This window comes from Cyprinodon tularosa, unplaced genomic scaffold (genome assembly GCF_016077235.1).
Source record: "Cyprinodon tularosa strain WSP-4 unplaced genomic scaffold, ASM1607723v1 ctg1336, whole genome shotgun sequence".
Taxonomy (NCBI): Eukaryota; Metazoa; Chordata; class Actinopteri; order Cyprinodontiformes; family Cyprinodontidae; genus Cyprinodon; species Cyprinodon tularosa.
The window spans coordinates 8791-27676 of NW_024038155.1; the positions used below are offsets into that span (position 1 = coordinate 8791).

At 48.3% G+C, this 18886-nt stretch overlaps 1 protein-coding gene across 1 annotated transcript in view; it reads left to right on the forward strand.

Annotated features, from left to right (window-relative positions):
* The first annotated feature begins 4757 nt into the window (after window positions 1-4757).
* idh1 (isocitrate dehydrogenase (NADP(+)) 1) overlaps window positions 4758-18886 on the forward strand; it is a 33753-nt gene continuing 19624 nt past the window's right edge. The window contains exons 1-2 of the mRNA XM_038277676.1: window positions 4758-4911; window positions 16950-17090. Of these exons, the coding sequence (XP_038133604.1) occupies window positions 16969-17090 (122 nt within the window). The 5' untranslated portion in view covers window positions 4758-4911; window positions 16950-16968. The remainder of the gene's footprint in view (window positions 4912-16949; window positions 17091-18886) is intronic.

The window sequence follows — 18886 nt, forward strand, 5'->3', positions numbered from 1 at the left end:
GAGCAGTAACCCAGGGATGCACCTGTGCACCCTCCAAGCAGGGAGGAGGGGGGGGATCAAAGGAGAGAAGCCAGGATCAGCGTGTGCGCACTGGGAGGCAGAGGATGACCGGGGAACTGGAAGTTTTGGTGCTGATGGTGCGCAGAGAGCATCTTATAGCAGCAGGCTCCTCCTCAGCCCTCCCTCCTCCTCTCTGTCGTTGCGTGGATATCTTGCCACAACTGAGAGTCACATGACGCCTTCCAGGTCTCACCAAGCCCTGGTCAGTTTTACAAAGTGGAGATGGAGACAACAAAGGGAAGCCGGAGTCCTCCTCCTGACCGGATCAAGCCATGGTGGGAAATCTAATCAGAGCCCCAGAAGCTCTTATGGCCATTTATACAAAGGAAAAAAACACTGTTTTATACATTAACTTTCAAGAAGAAAACTGCCTGTTTTCTCCCTTCAACGCAATCTGTAGATTAAATCTACTGTGTAAAAAAATATCCCTAAATTTAATGGAAACTTGTTTGGTTTGATTTAAAAAGTCTGAATGCAAAGAGTCCTTTGTCTCCTTTGCGGCTCTCATCAGCTTCACAGAAGAAAATCAGGCGCGTGGAAGGTTAAAGACAGAGGATGACGTTTGATGGGACAGTCACATGGCGCCATCTGGTGGTTGCTTGCAGTTGCTGCATTTACTTTTAAGCGCCTCTAAATGTTTCTCTGCCTTTAAAGGAAAAGTCCACTTATATTCAGAATTCAAACTTCTGAAAGTTCTTCAAATCTGAAATGATTCCATCCTGTTCAATAAATTATCAGTGTTTTTAATTCAGAGTAATTTTCATGTGAATGTGCTTTACTGGAGGCATCCATGTTTGTCAAAGAACACTACTGCCACCTACTGGTTAGTGACGTCACGGTGCGGTATCGGCTGTTGATCAAGTCCCAGTGCTGTATCTGGTGTTTGTCACAACGCGCTATTATCCAAGTCATCTTGAAAACATTCTTCTTCCAAATGTTGGCTACATATTACGGGTTTTTTCTCTGGCCAGAAGTTCGATGGCAAATCCTCCCTCTTCAAGTTGGCGATCCAACGACCAACCCGTCCGTGGAGGATCAGGAATCCGAAAGGTGGAATAACTCTTTTATTCACTTTTACCCGATGTATTCCAGCATCCAGCTGCCATGCACGTGGGCATTGTCAGTTTCACTATAGCTCTGGTGAATTTCAATGGTGAAGTCCTCTAGCCTCGTGAGACCATCCTGATCTCGTGAGCTTTCAAGGTTTCACTCGCAGATCAGTCTGGAGACTCTCCATTAAAGAAAATTTGGAGCCGTTCACCAAACGAACGTCCAATCAGCGTTGGCTTTGAGGCGGGTTGAGGTGTGACGCAACGAGAAGCGCGACAGTTCAGTCTAAAGAACATGGCGGCTTCAGCCGATGAAACTAGCGTTAGCGTGGCTATCGAGCAAGTTTTATCGGAATTACAGAGTATTTCTTCACTGAAAGAAGAGCAAAACACTGCTCTGGAGGCTTTTCTCAGAGGAAAAGATGTTTTTGCTCTTCTCCCGACTAGTTTCGGCAAGAGTTTGATCTATCAATTGGCGTCGTCGCTCTGTTAGTACGTCATATGCTTCGTTGATCTGATTGGTTTTTTGGCCCGTCTATCACCAACATAGGCCAATCAGCTAACCAGTATTTTCACCCCTTCCCAAAATTACTTTAACAGAAGGTTTCCAGATGGATATGCGGCGCAAATCCATCTGGTGGAGTCAGGTTAGAAGTCCTCTGGAAATCTTCAATAATTGTTGTTGATTGCAGATGTGTCTAGTAGTTCCCATTGATTTAGCTTGTAAAGCGGGGAGAATGGCGCTAGGCTTACCGCACTGTGACGTCACTGCCGGAAGATGGCAGGAGGGAGGGGTTACTATATTTGGGCAAAAATGGCCGCTCCCAGACTCAGTGATCACCACGAAAATAATTATTTTTATTTTATTTTATTTTTTTTAACTGATTAATGCTAAATTCATTAAATCACTGCAAACTGCTTTTGGCATTTACTTAATCATATTTAGTTACTTTAAGACGGAGGTCTTCAACAAGGGGTCTGCGACCCCTAGGGGTTCCATGGAGGTACTGCATGGGGGTCGTGAAAGTTTTGGTTGATTCGACTTTGTTTTTATATTCCCCATGCAATATTTTCCACCAATTGAAATGTCTTTAAATATACATTCGCATAAATTCAACTTTATTGTTAAATATTAATTTATTCATAATAAATTAATATTTATATTAATATTAAAGATCCCTTTCATGTTGGAACAAACAATCTTCAATATTTTTAAACTAGTTTCAGAATAGAAGAAAGAAGAAAATTATCGTCCTTAGTAAAAGGGGGAAAATAAAAAACAAGGCATTACTATTTGTTTGAATGATGCGTAAAGCTGTCTGAGAAGTTTGCTTACCGTTTTCAATAAAATCTGAATTAAAACTAAAAAATCTGATAAATTCAGCTGTAAAAATGTTAGTATTTTTTTATTTGGTTTAAAATTGAAAGGTTGGTCACAATCTCAAGAGCATGGAGGAGATTCCAGGAGACAGGCAGTTACTCTAGGAGAGCTGGACAGGGCCGTAGAAGGTCTACAACCCATCAGCAGGACCGCTATCTGCTCCTTTGTGCAAGGAGGAGCAGGAGGAGCACTGCCAGAGCCCTACAAAATGACCTCCAGCAGGCCACTGGTGTGAATGTCTCTGACCAAACAACGTCGTCCGACATCCTCTAGTGGGCCCTGTGCTCACTGCCCCGCACCGTGGAGCTCCATTGGCATTTGCCACAGAACACCGGAATTGGCAAGTCGGCCACTGGCGCCCTGTGCTTTTCACAGATGAGAGCAGGTTCACCCTGAGCACATGTGACAGACGTGAAAGGGTCTGGAGAAGCCGTGGAGAACGTTATGCTGCCTGTAACATCGTTCAGCATGACCGGTTTGGTGGTGGGTCAGTGATGGTCTGGGGAGGCATATCCATGGAGAGACGCATAGACCTATACAGGCTAGACAACACCACCCTGACTGCCATTAGGTATGGGGATTAAATCCTTGCACCCATTGTCAGACCCTATGCTGGTGCAGTGGGTCCTGGGTTCCTCCTGGTGCACGCCAATGCCCGGCCTCATGTGGCGAGAGTATGCAGGCAGTTCCTGGAGGATGAAGGAATTGATACCATTGATTGGCCCCCACGCTCGCCTGACCTAAATCCAATAGAACACCTCTGGGACATTATGTTTCCATCCATCCCACGCCGCCAGGTTGCACCTCAGACTGTCCAGGAGCTCAGTGATGTCCTGGTCCAGATCTGGGAAGAGATACCCCAGGATGCCATCCGTCGTCTCATTATGCCCCGGACGTTGTCAGGCATGCATACACGCACGTATGGGCCATAAAATGACTGAATACCATTTTGAGTTGCTGCAGTGAAATTTCACCAAATGGACTAGCCTGCTGCATCATTTTTTTCACTGTAATTTTTGGGTTGTCTTTGGCCCCGTCCACACGAAGTCAAAACGAACACGAAACGCTAATATTTTCCAGAACGTTTGTCGTAAAGACGGAGACGTAAAATAAATGTGATCGACCACACGAATGCATGAAAACACTGCAAAATGTATGCCAGGCCTGTAAGTGGCGCTGTGGTGCCAAAGCAAAAATAGGCGACGAAATGTTGGGCATGCGCACTAATATTTATACATGGTTGCCCTGCGGGTCCATTTTCGTGGTTCAGTCAAATTCAGGTGCTGAACTATGTGGTCGATATTGCTCTGTTCTTCCTGGAGATATTCCAGAAGAAGAAGATTCTGTTGTAAGCCCGACAGCAGGGTGAGTAGCATTAGCAGCAACGGCGCCATTGTTGTTGTGATACTGGTTGCGCATGCGTGTTTAGAGGCGACGCTATGACGCATGCGTGTAAAAAAAAAATGCGGTTAGAGCTTAAAGATGGAAACGTGAAAACGCCGTTTCAAAATCTTCCCACTCTGAAGGCCTAATAAAAAAAAGATCGTTTACAGACCCCCGAAACGCAGACTTCGTATGGATGAGAGGCTGGTTTGGTGAAAAATGTGTGCGTTTAGGCCAGGGTTTGACTTCGTGTGGACGGGGCCTTTGAATTCAGCCCTCTGTAGGTTGATCATTTTCATTTCTATCGATGATGTGGCATCCTTTGTTCCTAACACATCACCCAGTCCATATCAGGATAAAGAAACAGCTGAATTTTTTTGCCCCATTGAGATCTGATGTGTTTTCAAAGCGTTCCTTTAATTTTTTTGAGCAGTGTTTTTAAATCTCTTGCCCTTTTTTTTATTTCATGCTTTTCAGTTTCCCCCACCTGGCCCCCACCTGGCCCCCTGGTACATTTAGTCTGGAACCGCCACTGGCAAGTGGTATCAATGTTCTTTTTATATTTAATCAAAAATGATTTTACTGGTTAGCATAAGTGAATAATAAAGAAAACCTGTTTAATCATGTTTACTGGTAAATTCTTATTGGGTAAAGAACACGTTTTGTTCCAGCAGCAGACCAGACTGAAATTACGTAAGGAACTATTATTATTATTATTATTATTATTATTATTATTATTATTATTAGATGCCGTATATGGGTCTGTGGACGTAATTACGCACAAATTTGTGAAAAATTACTCGGACCAATCAGAGAGTTGATTTCGCCTCTCCTGTTGGGTGCAGTTTTCTGATTGGCGGTAACGTGATAGTCAGCAGTTCTCTGATTGGTCGATCCTGTTTTCAATCAGGGAGGGAGGTGCCACTCAGCCTGCTCCGGTTCAACAGCCTGATCCGCTGTCACCTCGGTCCAAACGTCGCTCGGTCTCCTTCCTGCCTTCATCTCTTCTTCCTCCGTGGATTTTTATTCCTAACAGAGGTAAGCGCTTTATTAAAACGAATGAAATGATTTTAATATGGAACAGAAAGGAGGCGACATGCTTCCATTTCTGTCTCCTGACCTCTTCTTCTGTTTCTGAAGCTTAAACCTTATAAGTAGTTATAATAGTAATAAGTAGATCTTTCAGAACCCAGTAAAACATGGAGTCTCTGTGGAGCTTTTTATTAGAGGTCGGAGGCTGCAGGCAGAGAGAGTTTATTCAGGCCTGAACGGCTTCCTGGTTTCAGGTTTCAGACATTTCCTCATCGGAGTGATGGCAGCTGAGCTGAGCCCCTCTGCTCCTCCTCTCTGCTCCATGGCTGCCTCCTCACTGCTCCTCCTCTCTGCTCCATGGCTGCCTCCTCACTGCTCCTCCTCTCTGCTCCATGGCTGCCTCCTCTCTGCCTCCTCCTCTCTGCTCCTCCTCTCTGCCTCCTCCTCTCTGCTCCATGGCTGCCTCCTCACTGCTCCTCCTCTCTGCTCCATGGCTGCCTCCTCTCTGCCTCCTCCTCTCTGCTCCATGTCTGCCTCCTCCTCTCTGCTCCATGTCTGCCTCCTCCTCTCTGCTCCATGGCTGCCTCCTCTCTGCCTCCTCCTCTCTGCTCCATGTCTGCCTCCTCCTCTCTGCTCCATGTCTGCCTCCTCCTCTCTGCTCCTCCTCTCTGCCTCCTCCTCTCTGCTCCATGGCTGCCTCCTCTCTGCCTCCTCCTCTCTGCTCCATGTCTGCCTCCTCTCTGCTCCTCCTCTTTGCCTCCTCCTCTATGCTCCATGGCTGCCTCCTCTCTGCCTCCTCCTCTCTGCTCCATGTCTGCCTCCTCTCTGCTCCTCCTCTTTGCCTCCTCCTCTCTGCTCCATGTCTGCCTCCTCCTCTCTGCCTCCTCCTCTCTGCTCCATGGCTGCCTCCTCTCTGCCTCCTCCTCTCTGCCTCCTCCTCTCTGCTCCTCCTCTCTGCCTCCTCCTCTCTGCTCCATGGCTGCCTCCTCTCTGCCTCCTCCTCTCTGCTCCATGGCTGCCTCCTCCTCTCTGCTCCATGTCTGCCTCCTCCTCTCTGCTCCTCCTCTTTGCCTCCTCCTCTCTGCTCCATGGCTGCCTCCTCCTCTCTGCTCCATGTCTGCCTCCTCCTCTCTGCCTCCTCCTCTCTGCTCCATGGCTGCCTCCTCTCTGCCTCCTCCTCTCTGCCTCCTCCTCTCTGCTCCTCCTCTCTGCCTCCTCCTCTCTGCTCCATGGCTGCCTCCTCTCTGCTCCTCCACTTTGCCTCCTCCTCTATGCTCCATGGCTGCCTCCTCTCTGCTCCTCCTCTCTGCCTCCTCCTCTATGCTCCATGTCTGCCTCCTCCTCTCTGCTCCATGTCTGCCTCCTCCTCTATGCTCCATGGCTGCCTCCTCTCTGCTCCTCCTCTCTGCCTCCTCCTCTATGCTCCATGTCTGCCTCCTCCTCTATGCTCCATGGCTGCCTCCTCTCTGCTCCTCCACTTTGCCTCCTCCTCTCTGCTCCATGGCTGCCTCCTCTCTGCCTCCTCCTCTCTGCTCCATGGCTGCCTCCTCCTCTCTGCTCCATGTCTGCCTCCTCCTCTCTGCTCCATGGCTGCCTCCTCCTCTCTGCTCCATGGCTGCCTCCTCCTCTCTGCTCCATGTCTGCCTCCTCCTCTCTGCTCCATGTCTGCCTCCTCCTCTCTGCTCCTCCTCTTTGCCTCCTCCTCTCTGCTCCATGGCTGCCTCCTCTCTGCTCCTCCTCTCTGCCTCCTCCTCTATGCTCCATGTCTGCCTCCTCCTCTCTGCTCCATGGCTGCCTCCTCCTCTCTGCTCCTCCTCTTTGCCTCCTCCTCTCTGCTCCATGTCTGCCTCCTCTCTGCTCCTCCTCTTTGCCTCCTCCTCTATGCTCCATGGCTGCCTCCTCTCTGCCTCCTCCTCTCTGCTCCATGGCTGCCTCCTCCTCTCTGCTCCATGTCTGCCTCCTCCTCTCTGCTCCTCCTCTTTGCCTCCTCCTATATGCTCCATGGCTGCCTCCTCTCTGCCTCCTCCTCTATGCTCCATGGCTGCCTCCTCTCTGCCTCCTCCTCTCTGCTCCATGGCTGCCTCCTCCTCTCTGCTCCATGGCTGCCTCCTCCTCTCTGCTCCACGTCTGCCTCCTCCTCTATGCTCCATGGCTGCCTCCTCCTCTCTGCTCCATGGCTGCCTCCTCCTCTCTGCTCCATGGCTGCCTCCTCCTCTCTGCTCCTCCTCTTTGCCTCCTCCTCTCTGCTCCATGGCTGCCTCCTCTCTGCCTCCTCCTCTCTGCTCCATGGCTGCCTCCTCCTCTCTGCTCCATGGCTGCCTCCTCCTCTCTGCTCCATGGCTGCCTCCTCCTCTATGCTCCATGGCTGCCTCCTCCTCTCTGCTCCACGTCTGCCTCCTCCTCTATGCTCCATGGCTGCCTCCTCCTCTCTGCTCCATGGCTGCCTCCTCCTCTCTGCTCCATGGCTGCCTCCTCCTCTCTGCTCCTCCTCTTTGCCTCCTCCTCTCTGCTCCATGGCTGCCTCCTCTCTGCCTCCTCCTCTCTGCTCCATGGCTGCCTCCTCCTCTCTGCTCCATGTCTGCCTCCTCCTCTCTGCTCCATGGCTGCCTCCTCTCTGCCTCCTCCTCTCTGCTCCTCCTCTTTGCCTCCTCCTATATGCTCCATGTCTGCCTCCTCCTCTCTGCTCCTCCTCTTTGCCTCCTCCTCTATGCTCCATGGCTGCCTACTCTCTGCCTCCTCCTCTCTGCTCCATGGCTGCCTCCTCCTCTCTGCTCCATGGCTGCCTCCTCTCTGCCTCCTCCTCTCTGCTCCATGTCTGCCTCCTCTCTGCTCCTCCTCTTTGCCTCCTCCTCTATGCTCCATGGCTGCCTCCTCCTCTCTGCTCCATGGCTGCCTCCTCCTCTCTGCCTCCTCCTCTCTGCTCCATGGCTGCCTCCTCCTCTCTGCTCCATGTCTGCCTCCTCCTCTCTGCTCCTCCTCTTTGCCTCCTCCTCTCTGCTCCATGGCTGCCTCCTCCTCTCTACTCCATGTCTGCCTCCTCCTCTCTGCTCCATGGCTGCCTCCTCCTCTCTACTCCATGGCTGCCTCCTCTCTGCCTCCTCCCCCTTGCTCCTGGCTGCCTCCTCTCGCCTCCTCCTCCCCTGCTCCATGGCTGCCTTTCCCCCTCTCTCTCCATGGCTGCCTCCTCCTCTCTGCTCCAGGCTGCCTCTCCTCTCTACTCCATGGCCTCCTCCTCTCCATGGGTCTCCTCCTCTCTGCTCCATGGCTGCCCTCCTCTCTGCCCCCTTCCCTCCTCTCATGCTCCATGGCTGCCTCCCTCCTCCTCCCCCTCCCTCATGGCTGCCTCCTCCCTTGCCCTTTTGCCTCCTCCTCTCCGCTCCCTGGCTGGCCCCCCAGCCTCCTCCCTCTTGTCCTCCCTTTGCCTCCTCCTCCTCGTCTCCCTCCTCCTCTCTGCCCTCCCTTTCCCCCCTCCTCTATCCCATGGCTGCCTCCCTCTCTCCTCCCTTGCTCCATGGTGCCTCCTCCTCTCCCGCCCATGGCTGCCCCTCTGCTCCTCCTCTGCTCCATGCTCCTCCCTCTGCTCCTCCTCGCTCCTCCTCGCCCATGGCTGCCTCCCTCCTGCTCCTGGCTGCCCTCCTCTCTGCCCCCTCTCTGCTCCATGGCTGCCCTCCTCCCCTCTGCTCATGGCCCCCCGCCCTCCTCTTGCCTCCTCCTCTCTGCTCCCCCTGCCTCCTCCTCCAACCCATGCGCCTCCTCTCTCTGCCTCCACTCCCCCCCCCTCTCCCGGCTGCCCTCCTCCTTCCCTCTTTCTCCCCTGGCTGCCTTTCCCCCTCCTCTCCTGCTATGGCTGCCTCCTCCTCTCTCTCCATGCGCTCCTCCTCTCGCCTCCTTCCCTCTGCCCTGGCCTCCCCTCTCTCTTTCCATGCTGCCTCCTCTTGCCTCCTCCTCTCTGCTCCATGCTCCCCCCTCCCTCCTTTTCCTCCCTGCTCCATCCGCCTCTCCCTCTGCTCCATGTTGTCCCCCTCTGCCTCCTCCTCTCTGCTCCAATGGCTGCCTCCTCCTCTCGCTCCACTGGCTCCTCCTCCTCTCTGCTCCTCCTCTTTGCCTCCTCCTCTATGCTCCATGGCTGCCTCCTCCTCTATGCTCCATGGCTGCCTCCTCTCTGCTCCTCCTCTCTGCTCCATGGCTGCCTCCTCCTCTCTGCTCCTCCTCTTTGCCTCCTCCTCTATGCTCCATGGCTGCCTCCTCCTCTCTGCTCCATGTCTGCCTCCTCCTCTCTGCTCCATGGCTGCCTCCTCTCTGCCTCCTCCTCTTTGCCTCCTCCTCTATGCTCCATGTCTGCCTCCTCCTCTCTGCTCCTCCTCTTTGCCTCCTCCTCTATGCTCCATGTCTGCCACCTCCTCTCTGCTCCATGGCTGCCTCCTCTCTGCCTCCTCCTCTCTGCTCCATGGCTGCCTCCTCCTCTCTGCTCCTCCTCTTTGCCTCCTCCTCTCTGCTCCATGTCTGCCTCCTCCTCTCTGCTCCTCCTCACTGCTCCTCCTCTCTGCTCCATGGCTGCCTCCTCCTCTCTGCTCCATGGCTGCCTCCTCCTCTCTGCTCCATGTCTGCCTCCTCCTCTCTGCTCCTCCTCTTTGCCTCCTCCTCTATGCTCCATGGCTGCCTCCTCCTCTCTGCTCCATGCTGCCTCCTCCTCTCTGCTCCATGTCTGCCTCCTCCTCTCTGCTCCTCCTCTTTGCCTCCTCCTCTATGCTCCATGGCTGCCTCCTCTCTGCCTCCTCCTCTCTGCTCCATGGCTGCCTCCTCCTCTATGCTCCATGGCTGCCTCCTCTCTGCCTCCTCCTCTCTGCTCCATGGCTGCCTCCTCTCTGCCTCCTCCTCTCTCGCTCCATGGCCTGCCCTCCTCCTCTCTGCTCCTCCTCTTTGCCTCCTCCTCTATGCTCCATGTCTGCCTCCTCCTCTCTGCTCCATGGCTGCCTCCTCTCTGCCTCCTCCTCTATGCTCCATGGCTGCCTCCTCCTCTCTGCTCCATGGCTGCCTCCTCTCTGCCACCTCCTCTCTGCTCCATGGCTGCCTCCTCCTCTCTACTCCATGTCTGCCTCCTCCTCTCTGCTCCATGTCTGCCTCCTCCTCTCTACTCCATGTCTGCCTCCTCCTCTCTGCTCCTCCTCACTGCTCCTCCTCTCTGCTCCATGGCTGCCTCCTCCTCTCTGCTCCATGTCTGCCTCCTCCTCTCTGCTCCATGGCTGCCTCCTCTCTGCCTCCTCCTCTCTGCTCCATGGCTGCCTCCTCCTCTCTGCTCCATGTCTGCCTCCTCCTCTCTGCTCCTCCTCTTTGCCTCCTCCTCTATGCTCCATGGCTGCCTCCTCTCTGCCTCCTCCTCTCTGCTCCATGGCTGCCTCCTCCTCTCTGCTCCTCCTCTTTGCCTCCTCCTCTATGCTCCATGGCTGCCTCCTCCTCTCTGCTCCATGGCTGCCTCCTCTCTGCATCCTCCTCTCTGCTCACGTCTTCTGCCACCTCTTCTGCTCCATGTCTGCCCTCATCCTCTCATGCTCATGTATGCCACCTCCTCTCTGCTCCATGTCTGCTCCTCCCTCTCTGCTCCATGTCTGCCACCTCCTCTCTGCTCCATGTCTGCCTCCTCCTCTCTGCTCCATGTCTGCCTCTCCTCCTCTCTGCTCCATGGCTGCCTCCTCTCTGCCTCCTCCTCTGCGGCTCCATGTCTGCCTCCTCCTCTCTACTCCATGTTGCCTCCTCCTCTCTGCTCCTCCTCACTGCTCCTCCTCTCTGCTCCATGGCTGCCTCCTCCTCTCTGCTCCATGGCTGCCTCCTCTCTGCCTCCTCCTCTCTGCTCCATGTCTGCCTCCTCCTCTCTACTCCATGTCTGCCTCCTCCTCTCTGCTCCTCCTCACTGCTCCTCCTCTCTGCTCCATGGCTGCCTCCTGCTTTATTAGGGGGCTCACTAACACAGAGATAAAGTAAACAGTTCAACCATCTCTGACGTCACCTGAAACATCTTCCTGCTTGTTCTATTCTTTTACACCACTGTTCAACAGTTTGGCGTCACCCAAACAATTTAGTGTTTTCCTGAAAAGTCCCACTTATTCACCACCATACGTTGTGAAATGAATAGAAAATAGAGTCAAGACATTGACAAGGTTAGAAATAATGATTTGTATTTGAAATAAGATTTTTTGTTTTTACATCAAACCTTGCTTTCGTCAAAGAATCCTCCATTTGCAGCAATTCCAGCATTGCAGACCTTTGGCATTCTAGCTGTTAATTTGTTGAGGTAATCTGGAGAAATTGCCCCCCACGCTTCCAGAAGCAGCTCCCACCAGTTGGATTGGTTGGATGGGCACTTCTAGCGTCCCATACGGTCAAGCTGCTCCCACAGCAGCTCAATGGGGTTCAGATCTGGTGACTGCGCTGGCCACTCCATTACCCATAGAATACCAGCTGTCTGCTTCTGCTCTAAATAGTTCTGCACAATTTGGAGGTGTGTTTAGGGTCATTGTCCTGCTGTAGGATGAAATTGGCTCCAATCAAGCGCTGTCCACTGGGTATGGCATGGCGTTGCAAAATGGAGTGATAGCCTTCCTTATTCAGAATCCCTTTTACCCTGTACAAATCTCCCACCTTACCAGCACCAAAGCAACCCCAGACCATCACATTACCTCCACCGTGCTTAACAGATGGCGTCAGGCATTCTTCCAGCATCTTTTCATTTGTTCTGCGTCTCACAAACGTTCTTCTTTGTGATCCAAACACCTCAAACTTGGATTCATCCGTCCACAACACTTTTTTTTTTCCAGTCTTCCTCTGTCCAATGTCTGTGTTCCTTTGCCCATCTTAATCTCTTTCTTTTATTGGCCAGTCTCAGATTTGGCTTTTTCTTTGCCCCTCTGTCCTGAAGCCCAGAATCCCGCAGCCGCCTCTTCACTGTAGATGTTGACACTGGTGTTTTGCGGGTACTATTTAATGAAGATGCCAGTTGGGGACCTGTTAGGCGTCTGTTTCTCAAACTAGAGACTCTAATGTACTTATCGTCTTGCTCAGTTGTGCAACGCGGCCTCCCACTTCTTTTTCTACTCTGGCTAGAGCCTGTTTGTGCTGTCCTCTGAAGGGAGTAGTACACACCGTTGTAGGAAATCTTCAATTTCTTAGCAATTTCTCGCATGGAGTAGCCTTCATTTCTAAGAACAAGAATAGACTGTCAAGTTTCAGATGAAAGTTCTCTTTTTCTCGCCATTTTGAGCGTTTAATTGACCCCGCAAATGTTTGGGGGACCATAGGTGGCCATGGCCACCCTTAGCCGATCATTGGCCACCCCAACCATTTTTTTCTCCTTCTAATACAGGCTGGTAGAGGCTGCAAGCTGGTAATCTGGGATACCGAGCATTTGCCCAGTGGGCCGCTGTAGGTACCAGATCTGCTCCGGGCCCCGCCGATTCTTATGACGTCAATATATGGCAACTCCAATCAGAAAAACTTTATTGCACCTGTTTCTTAAGGATCAAATCTCTTGGTTTGTCAGCATACTATTACCTTTATTTGCTATTATTTAACATTTTGTTGGCGATCTAAAGTAGCTAAAATTAGAAAACAATTATTGTCACTCTTGAAGGAAAGTTCTGCCTTCTAAGACAGACTGAGCTCTGCTGTTTAACAAGGTGACAAAAAAGGTGTCAGCTTATTTTTATTGTTTTTATTAAGATCTGAGGGCAGAGGAGGACAAATGGAAAATTTATATATATGACTTTCATAAATATTTTTTACAGATAAAACAGTTTTTCTACTTTTAGAAAACGAACGGTCGTTGACACAAAGTTAAAAGTCGTGTAGCTTAATGTGGCTAACTGACCGAGCTAAAAGAGGCTAACCTGTTAGCTACTGAGCACAGCTAGCCACAGCGCTACCCAGCCCTTTATATCACGCTCTAACAGTTACTTTGTTCACCAGAAACAGATTTTCTTCAGTTTTTTTATCAGTCAGGTAAAACTTCATCGATCATTAGACACGCTAACGCTACAGATGCTCCCTACTCGGCACACAGATGCTGCGTGATGTTATCGTTGTCTGGGCAACCACATTAATTTACATCATGTGGCAACGTTCAGCCGATCATATAGCGTAACGTCACCGGCATGAAGCAGGACTGGTAGCTACAGCGGTTCTAATCTCAGCGTGCGAGGCGCCGGCCCTCCTTCAATCATAGCGGCCCCAACACTTCCTCTCCGGCCGAAGCTCCTACCTGTGACAGTAAATAACTCAAGGAGCGCTACTAGTAATCCAATGTTAACTACCTAAATGATGCATGTAGTATTTATTAGGGTTGTCAAAAGTATCGATACTCAAAAAAGTATCGATACTGAAACGTATCCAGGTACAATACTCATTTTCAAAAGTATTGATACAGTGCCACCACCAGTGGCACCTAAAGTGCAGAATAGAGGAAAATGCACTTTCAGAACACTGTGTGATTGAATAATTCTACACACTTTTCAGTTTCAGACTTTTTCTGTAAGAGGTGCAGCTGCTGAGAATTATTTTTGTTTCTTAACCGGTTTGGCTAGTGTCATTGTTATGTGTGCAAAGCATAGCCAAGGAAGGAACACTTCATTTTATAAGTTTTTTTATCAAGCTTGCTTAATATTGTGCACAGCAAACAACCTTAAAATATTGCTCTTGTTGTTTATTGTATTTATTTATTGTATTTTATTTATTAATGAAAATATTTCTGTTGAATTTTGAAGTCTTTGTTTTTATCCTTGTGGTATCGAAAATGGTATCGAGTATCGAATATTTTCCTTAGTATCGGTATCGAGTTGAAAAGTTTAGTATCGTGACAACTAGAGATGTCCCGATCGAGGTTTTTGCACTTCCGATCCGATACCGATATTGTTTTTGGACTTCCGATCCGATACCGATACTGGCCGATACCAGCCTATCCGAGCATGTATTTAAGTTTAAGTTAAAGTATTTAGCCTTAGTTGTAAGACTCATGTTGAAAAGGGTTTTAGTACTCTTGATAACATCTAGCCAGCTGAATTAGGTGAGATTGAATAAAACACAATGCTTGGTAACAACAAACTTACCTGTTTATTAATAGATAAACACAAACTGGACAAAATTATGAATAGCAATCTGAAATTGCACAGTGAACAGTAAAACCGTAAACAGTTAAAGGTGCAAGTATTACTGTAAGTTTTAATAAAAATGCAAAACAGGGAAACACTGGCGCAAAATAGTGGAAAGGATCGTTTCAATCGGCGAAACTGGAAAATACGGACCGGATTCTTTTTAAAAAACTGGAGCGGCAGTCTGGATCGGCATTTTACATGCTTTGCCAATACGCATTTTTTGCCAATATCGGTGTCCCGATCGGGACAAGCCTAGTGACAGCCCTAGTATCTAAAGCCCTTCCTTAATGCACATCCTTGTGAAGGTTGGCATATGGTGTCATTTTCTATTTCTTCAAACTGTAAAATCATTGCAGCAAACTAAATTATAATAAAACTAAAATGCTTTCTTTAAACCAAACTACAATGTTCCTCTTATATTTGGTGAATTTATGTTAGAATATTTAGCTAAAATATCTTGCGGTGCATGATGGGGTTTTGCATCTAAAGCCTAACGTTTCCCGTCTTACGTGGATTGTTGCCAGGTTGGGCTGAGACAAACTGAATATTATCAGCGTTCTGATGGTATTTTAGCCAAAGGATGTTGATCAAAAACATAATGTGCACAAATAAGGAATAGTTTGATAAACTATAAATGTAACTTGGGGCCCAAGGCAACTGCCTAGTGTTGCCTAATGGTAAATCCCCCCCCTGACCATATGCATTAGTGTAAGAGGATTATGATGGAGTAAATCTGTTGTAAATTAAATGCTGAGTCACTACTCAAGTTGCTCCCTTAAAATGAGGAGAACCCCTTAAGCCCTGAAAGGTCTAAGGAGCAAATCCACCTGAAACCACAGATGTGAATTAAAGCAAGTAAACCTCCCAAACTATAAATTGTAAACACAGTTGTTTGTATTTTTGTGACAGATTGAGGAATATTTCAAATGTCACCAAATCTGATTTATAGGTGATTAAACAGAAAAAATGTAAACACTGCAAAACACCATGAAAGCCCATTTTAAACTCTGGATAAATCCTTTATAGACTCTTTATAGATCCGCATATTGACTAGAACTAAAGCTGATTAGGACTGAATAAGGTAAAGAATGTTTCTCCCACAGAGGTTTTAGTGGGCAGTGTGCTACGAGGAAATATGATTTGGAACGATGCTAAACTTTTATAAAAGGGAATCTGGTCAGACAGTTATGCTGATTTACATTAATGGAGACCTTCTCCATAAGAAAAAGCCTTTGGTCCTGAGCTCCAATTCACATCCTGTCATCTCAGGTCACTTTCCAGTTCACCAGATCATCCAGTCAGATTGATTCAAAGTTTTCTATCTAAGGAAAACCAGCTGATTGCATCGACTCATTGACTCTTCAGCAATCCCTCACACTAAGCATGCTTGTAGCGACAGTGGAGAGAAAAAACTCCCTTTGAACAGGAAGAGACCTCCAGCAGAACCAGGCTCAGTGTGAGCGGCCATCTGCTGAGGCCGACTGGGGTTCAAGGAGACAGAAGCAGACATAGAAAAAGAAGCATAGATACAAAAGGCAACTGTCAACCAGCTCCACAGGCGGCCCCGTCCAGGAAACACACAGCCAGGCAGACGAGCTCCGAGCCAGCTCCCATGTCAGAGGATGAAGAGAGCACATCCAGTTAGTCACAGTCAGAGAAACAGGACTACACTGGAAAACAGGCCAAGCTCCAACATCTAGAAACAAAGGTGTTGATGGCAGCAGCACAGCTGATATTTCTCTCCAGGATGGAGTCACAGCCAAACAGGAACAGACCAGATGAAGCTACTATGAGAAAAAGCAGAGAGAGCAGAACGTTAGAGATTGAACTAACAGATTCTGCAGAGTGGGAGAATAGAGATAGAATGAAGCAGAATGATGAAAAAGGGGTCCCTATGTCCTCCAGCAGTCTAAGCCTATAGCAGCAGAACTATAGAGATAGCTCAGGATAACCTGAGCCACTCTAACTATAACTAATGTTAGAAATTCTAGGAACCACTAGTAAACCCGCAGATCCCTCACACTAAGCATGCTTGTAGCGACAGTGGAGAGGAAAAACTCCCTTTGAACAGGAAGAAACCTCCAGCAGAACCAGGCTCAGTCTGGGCGGCCATCTGCTGAGGCCCACACAGCAAAAAATCTAAATCTTTATAAGTCATGTTTTTCTTAAAATAAGTGCATTTGTTCTTGAATTGAGGAGATAAAAGAAACATTTTGCCAACGGAACAAGACAATTTACACTTAAAATAAGAAAACACAATTTCATTGTCTTATTTCAAGTGCATATTATCTAATTATCTTATTTCAAGAGGAAAAATACTCATTCCATTGGCAAACTATCTGATTTACCTACTCAAATTAAGGGTGAATACACTTAATTTAAGAAATTTTTACTTATTTCTAGATCGTTTTTGCAGTGCAGTTAAAAAAAGGATCTCACCAGTATAACTTCAGAACAAATGTTTTAAAGTTATATATGTTGATGGCAGAGCTGATATTTTAAGCCGCTGCGCCACTAATGGGATTAGCATCAGCAACAGCAGTCTGTGTGTTTTCCTCAAAGAGCAACTCTATATACTGCCTCAGCTGTGAAATTGCCAAACGGCCGCTGACATCGCCCATGACGGACCGATTTATAGTCTCTAAAAATCTCAAACTACCATGATGTTTCTAACCAGCTGATCTTAGTCATCTTCTCTCCTTTACTGTGCCCAGAAGGTTGCATTGCTGCAATGTTAGCGTTTATGTAATCCCTGATTAGAAAAGGGTCGAGTCTTTAGTATCTAATCAGCCACACCTGCTTTCGCTGCGTATCTCTGTTTATCATGCACCTCCTTTTTAAATAGTCTCAGTTTATATATATTTAAGTGAACAAATCCTCCTGTTTTTTTTGTTTTTCCTGCAGCGTCTGTGTTTCTGCTAAGATGTCTCAGAAGATTAAAGCCGGATCCGTGGTGGAGATGCAGGGAGATGAGATGACTCGGGTCATCTGGGAGCTCATTAAGGACAAGCTGATTTTCCCATACCTGGAGCTGGACCTGCACAGGTGAGAGCATCAGAGCATCATCACTGGGAGGTTTGCTGTTGGGTGTCTGCAGCTCATTTGTTTTCATCGTGTTTGATGCTCATTTATCGTGTTGCTTGTGAACGAAGACCAGAGGTCCGTACCTTGAAACGAGCTCCCAGTCTATCCAGTTACAACCAGTCCACATTAACGGCAATCACCATCAGCGGTACCACCAAGCTGGTAATCAGCTCGTTAACGTAATCCAGATTTCACTGATCATGAATCTGTGAACTCACATATATAAAGGGGCGGGTTCAAGGTAGCTGACCAATCAGAACCAGGAGCTCAGAAGAGGGAGCAGATTTCTCCTGAGAGCAAAATGAAGAGGGAGAAAAAAAAAAAGTCAAACATTGTGGCGCCATCAGAGAGACGCCAAATATGGTGGCAAAGGGGTTCTATGTAAATGAGAAGGTTGCACATCAGAGTGCTTGAACACAGCCTGCATCTCAATCACTGCAGAATAATGGCGTCTCATCGCCCAGATATAAAACATGAAGAGGAGCAGATAAGAATAAAACAGAAACATCGTTTATCAGGTTAAGCCGGGTATACATTGTGCAATATTTTCAATCGCTGCATGCAGCTACAACGAAACCGCAAGGTTTAACCCTTTAAAGCCCGATCCAAGAATAAAACAAAACAGAAAATTAATTTTTTTTTGTTTGAAGTCCTTATTTGGCCTTTTAACATAATATGTCAAAAGAAAAAACAGAAATACATTTTTGATATTAATAATTTATTACTATGTGATAAGTGAAGATTTTTTTTTTGTGTAGTCTTCTACTGGCTGTTATCAGGTATATCTGATTGTGTACAATAGGATTTTGAGAAAAGTTTTTACCATTAAATTATGCAAAAGGTGTCAGATGCAAAACATTTCAGAAACTGTTTGTATCAAATATGATACATTTGGCATTACAGGGTTAAAGGTCCACGATTTGTGTTCTTCCACTGTGCGACCTGATGCTCTGATGCCATCTACCTGCTCACACTGAGTGATGGAGCTGCTCTGACTCACCTATCTGGAAGAAGAAGAACTCCCTTGTCTGCACATGCGCAATGCTGGAGGTTCTGATAAATCGGCTTCAACATATTAGCCTGGGTGCCATTCCGAACTTAGTCCCGCCCACAACGTTTGAGGTCGGGAAGTTCGGTCTGGCATTGCTCAATAGTAGCGCAAGTATGCTAGCACAATATCTGGCGGGCCAATCAAATTGTCAGGGCGGGCTTTATACGATGATGGACAGATGATCAACAGTAACGTGATCAACGACGTCACCAAAGCGCGCTTGGGTGACAACAACAATGGCTGCCGCTGGAGAGTTGAGGTGAGTAGATTCTGCTATTAGGTCTGTTCTAGAAGATATCGACAGCAAATTAATTTTAAAAGAGGAACAGAGAAACGCGATCAAGGCTCATCTTCTTATTCTAGGCGTGCAACTGCACGCTTTGATTTTTGTTGACAACAACTATGCGTCGTTTAACATACGTCACGCACTCTGTTGCTCTTATTGGTTGTAGGTCTATCCAATTGAGTGCAGAGGCATTTTTTTTCCTGGTTCGTTCGAAACACGCCCCATAATCACAGCTCTATGGAGCAGCATCAGACTCATTCTGACTAGAATTGAGTAGGACTACGTCAGGCTATCAACATGTAGCTCTGCTTCAACAGCAGGATTTACCCACAACCACCTTATGACGGCCAACTGAATTTCAAACATGTTTGAATTTCTCCCGACCTTACGGGTCCTGATCAGGAGGCGGTCCTTAGAGGC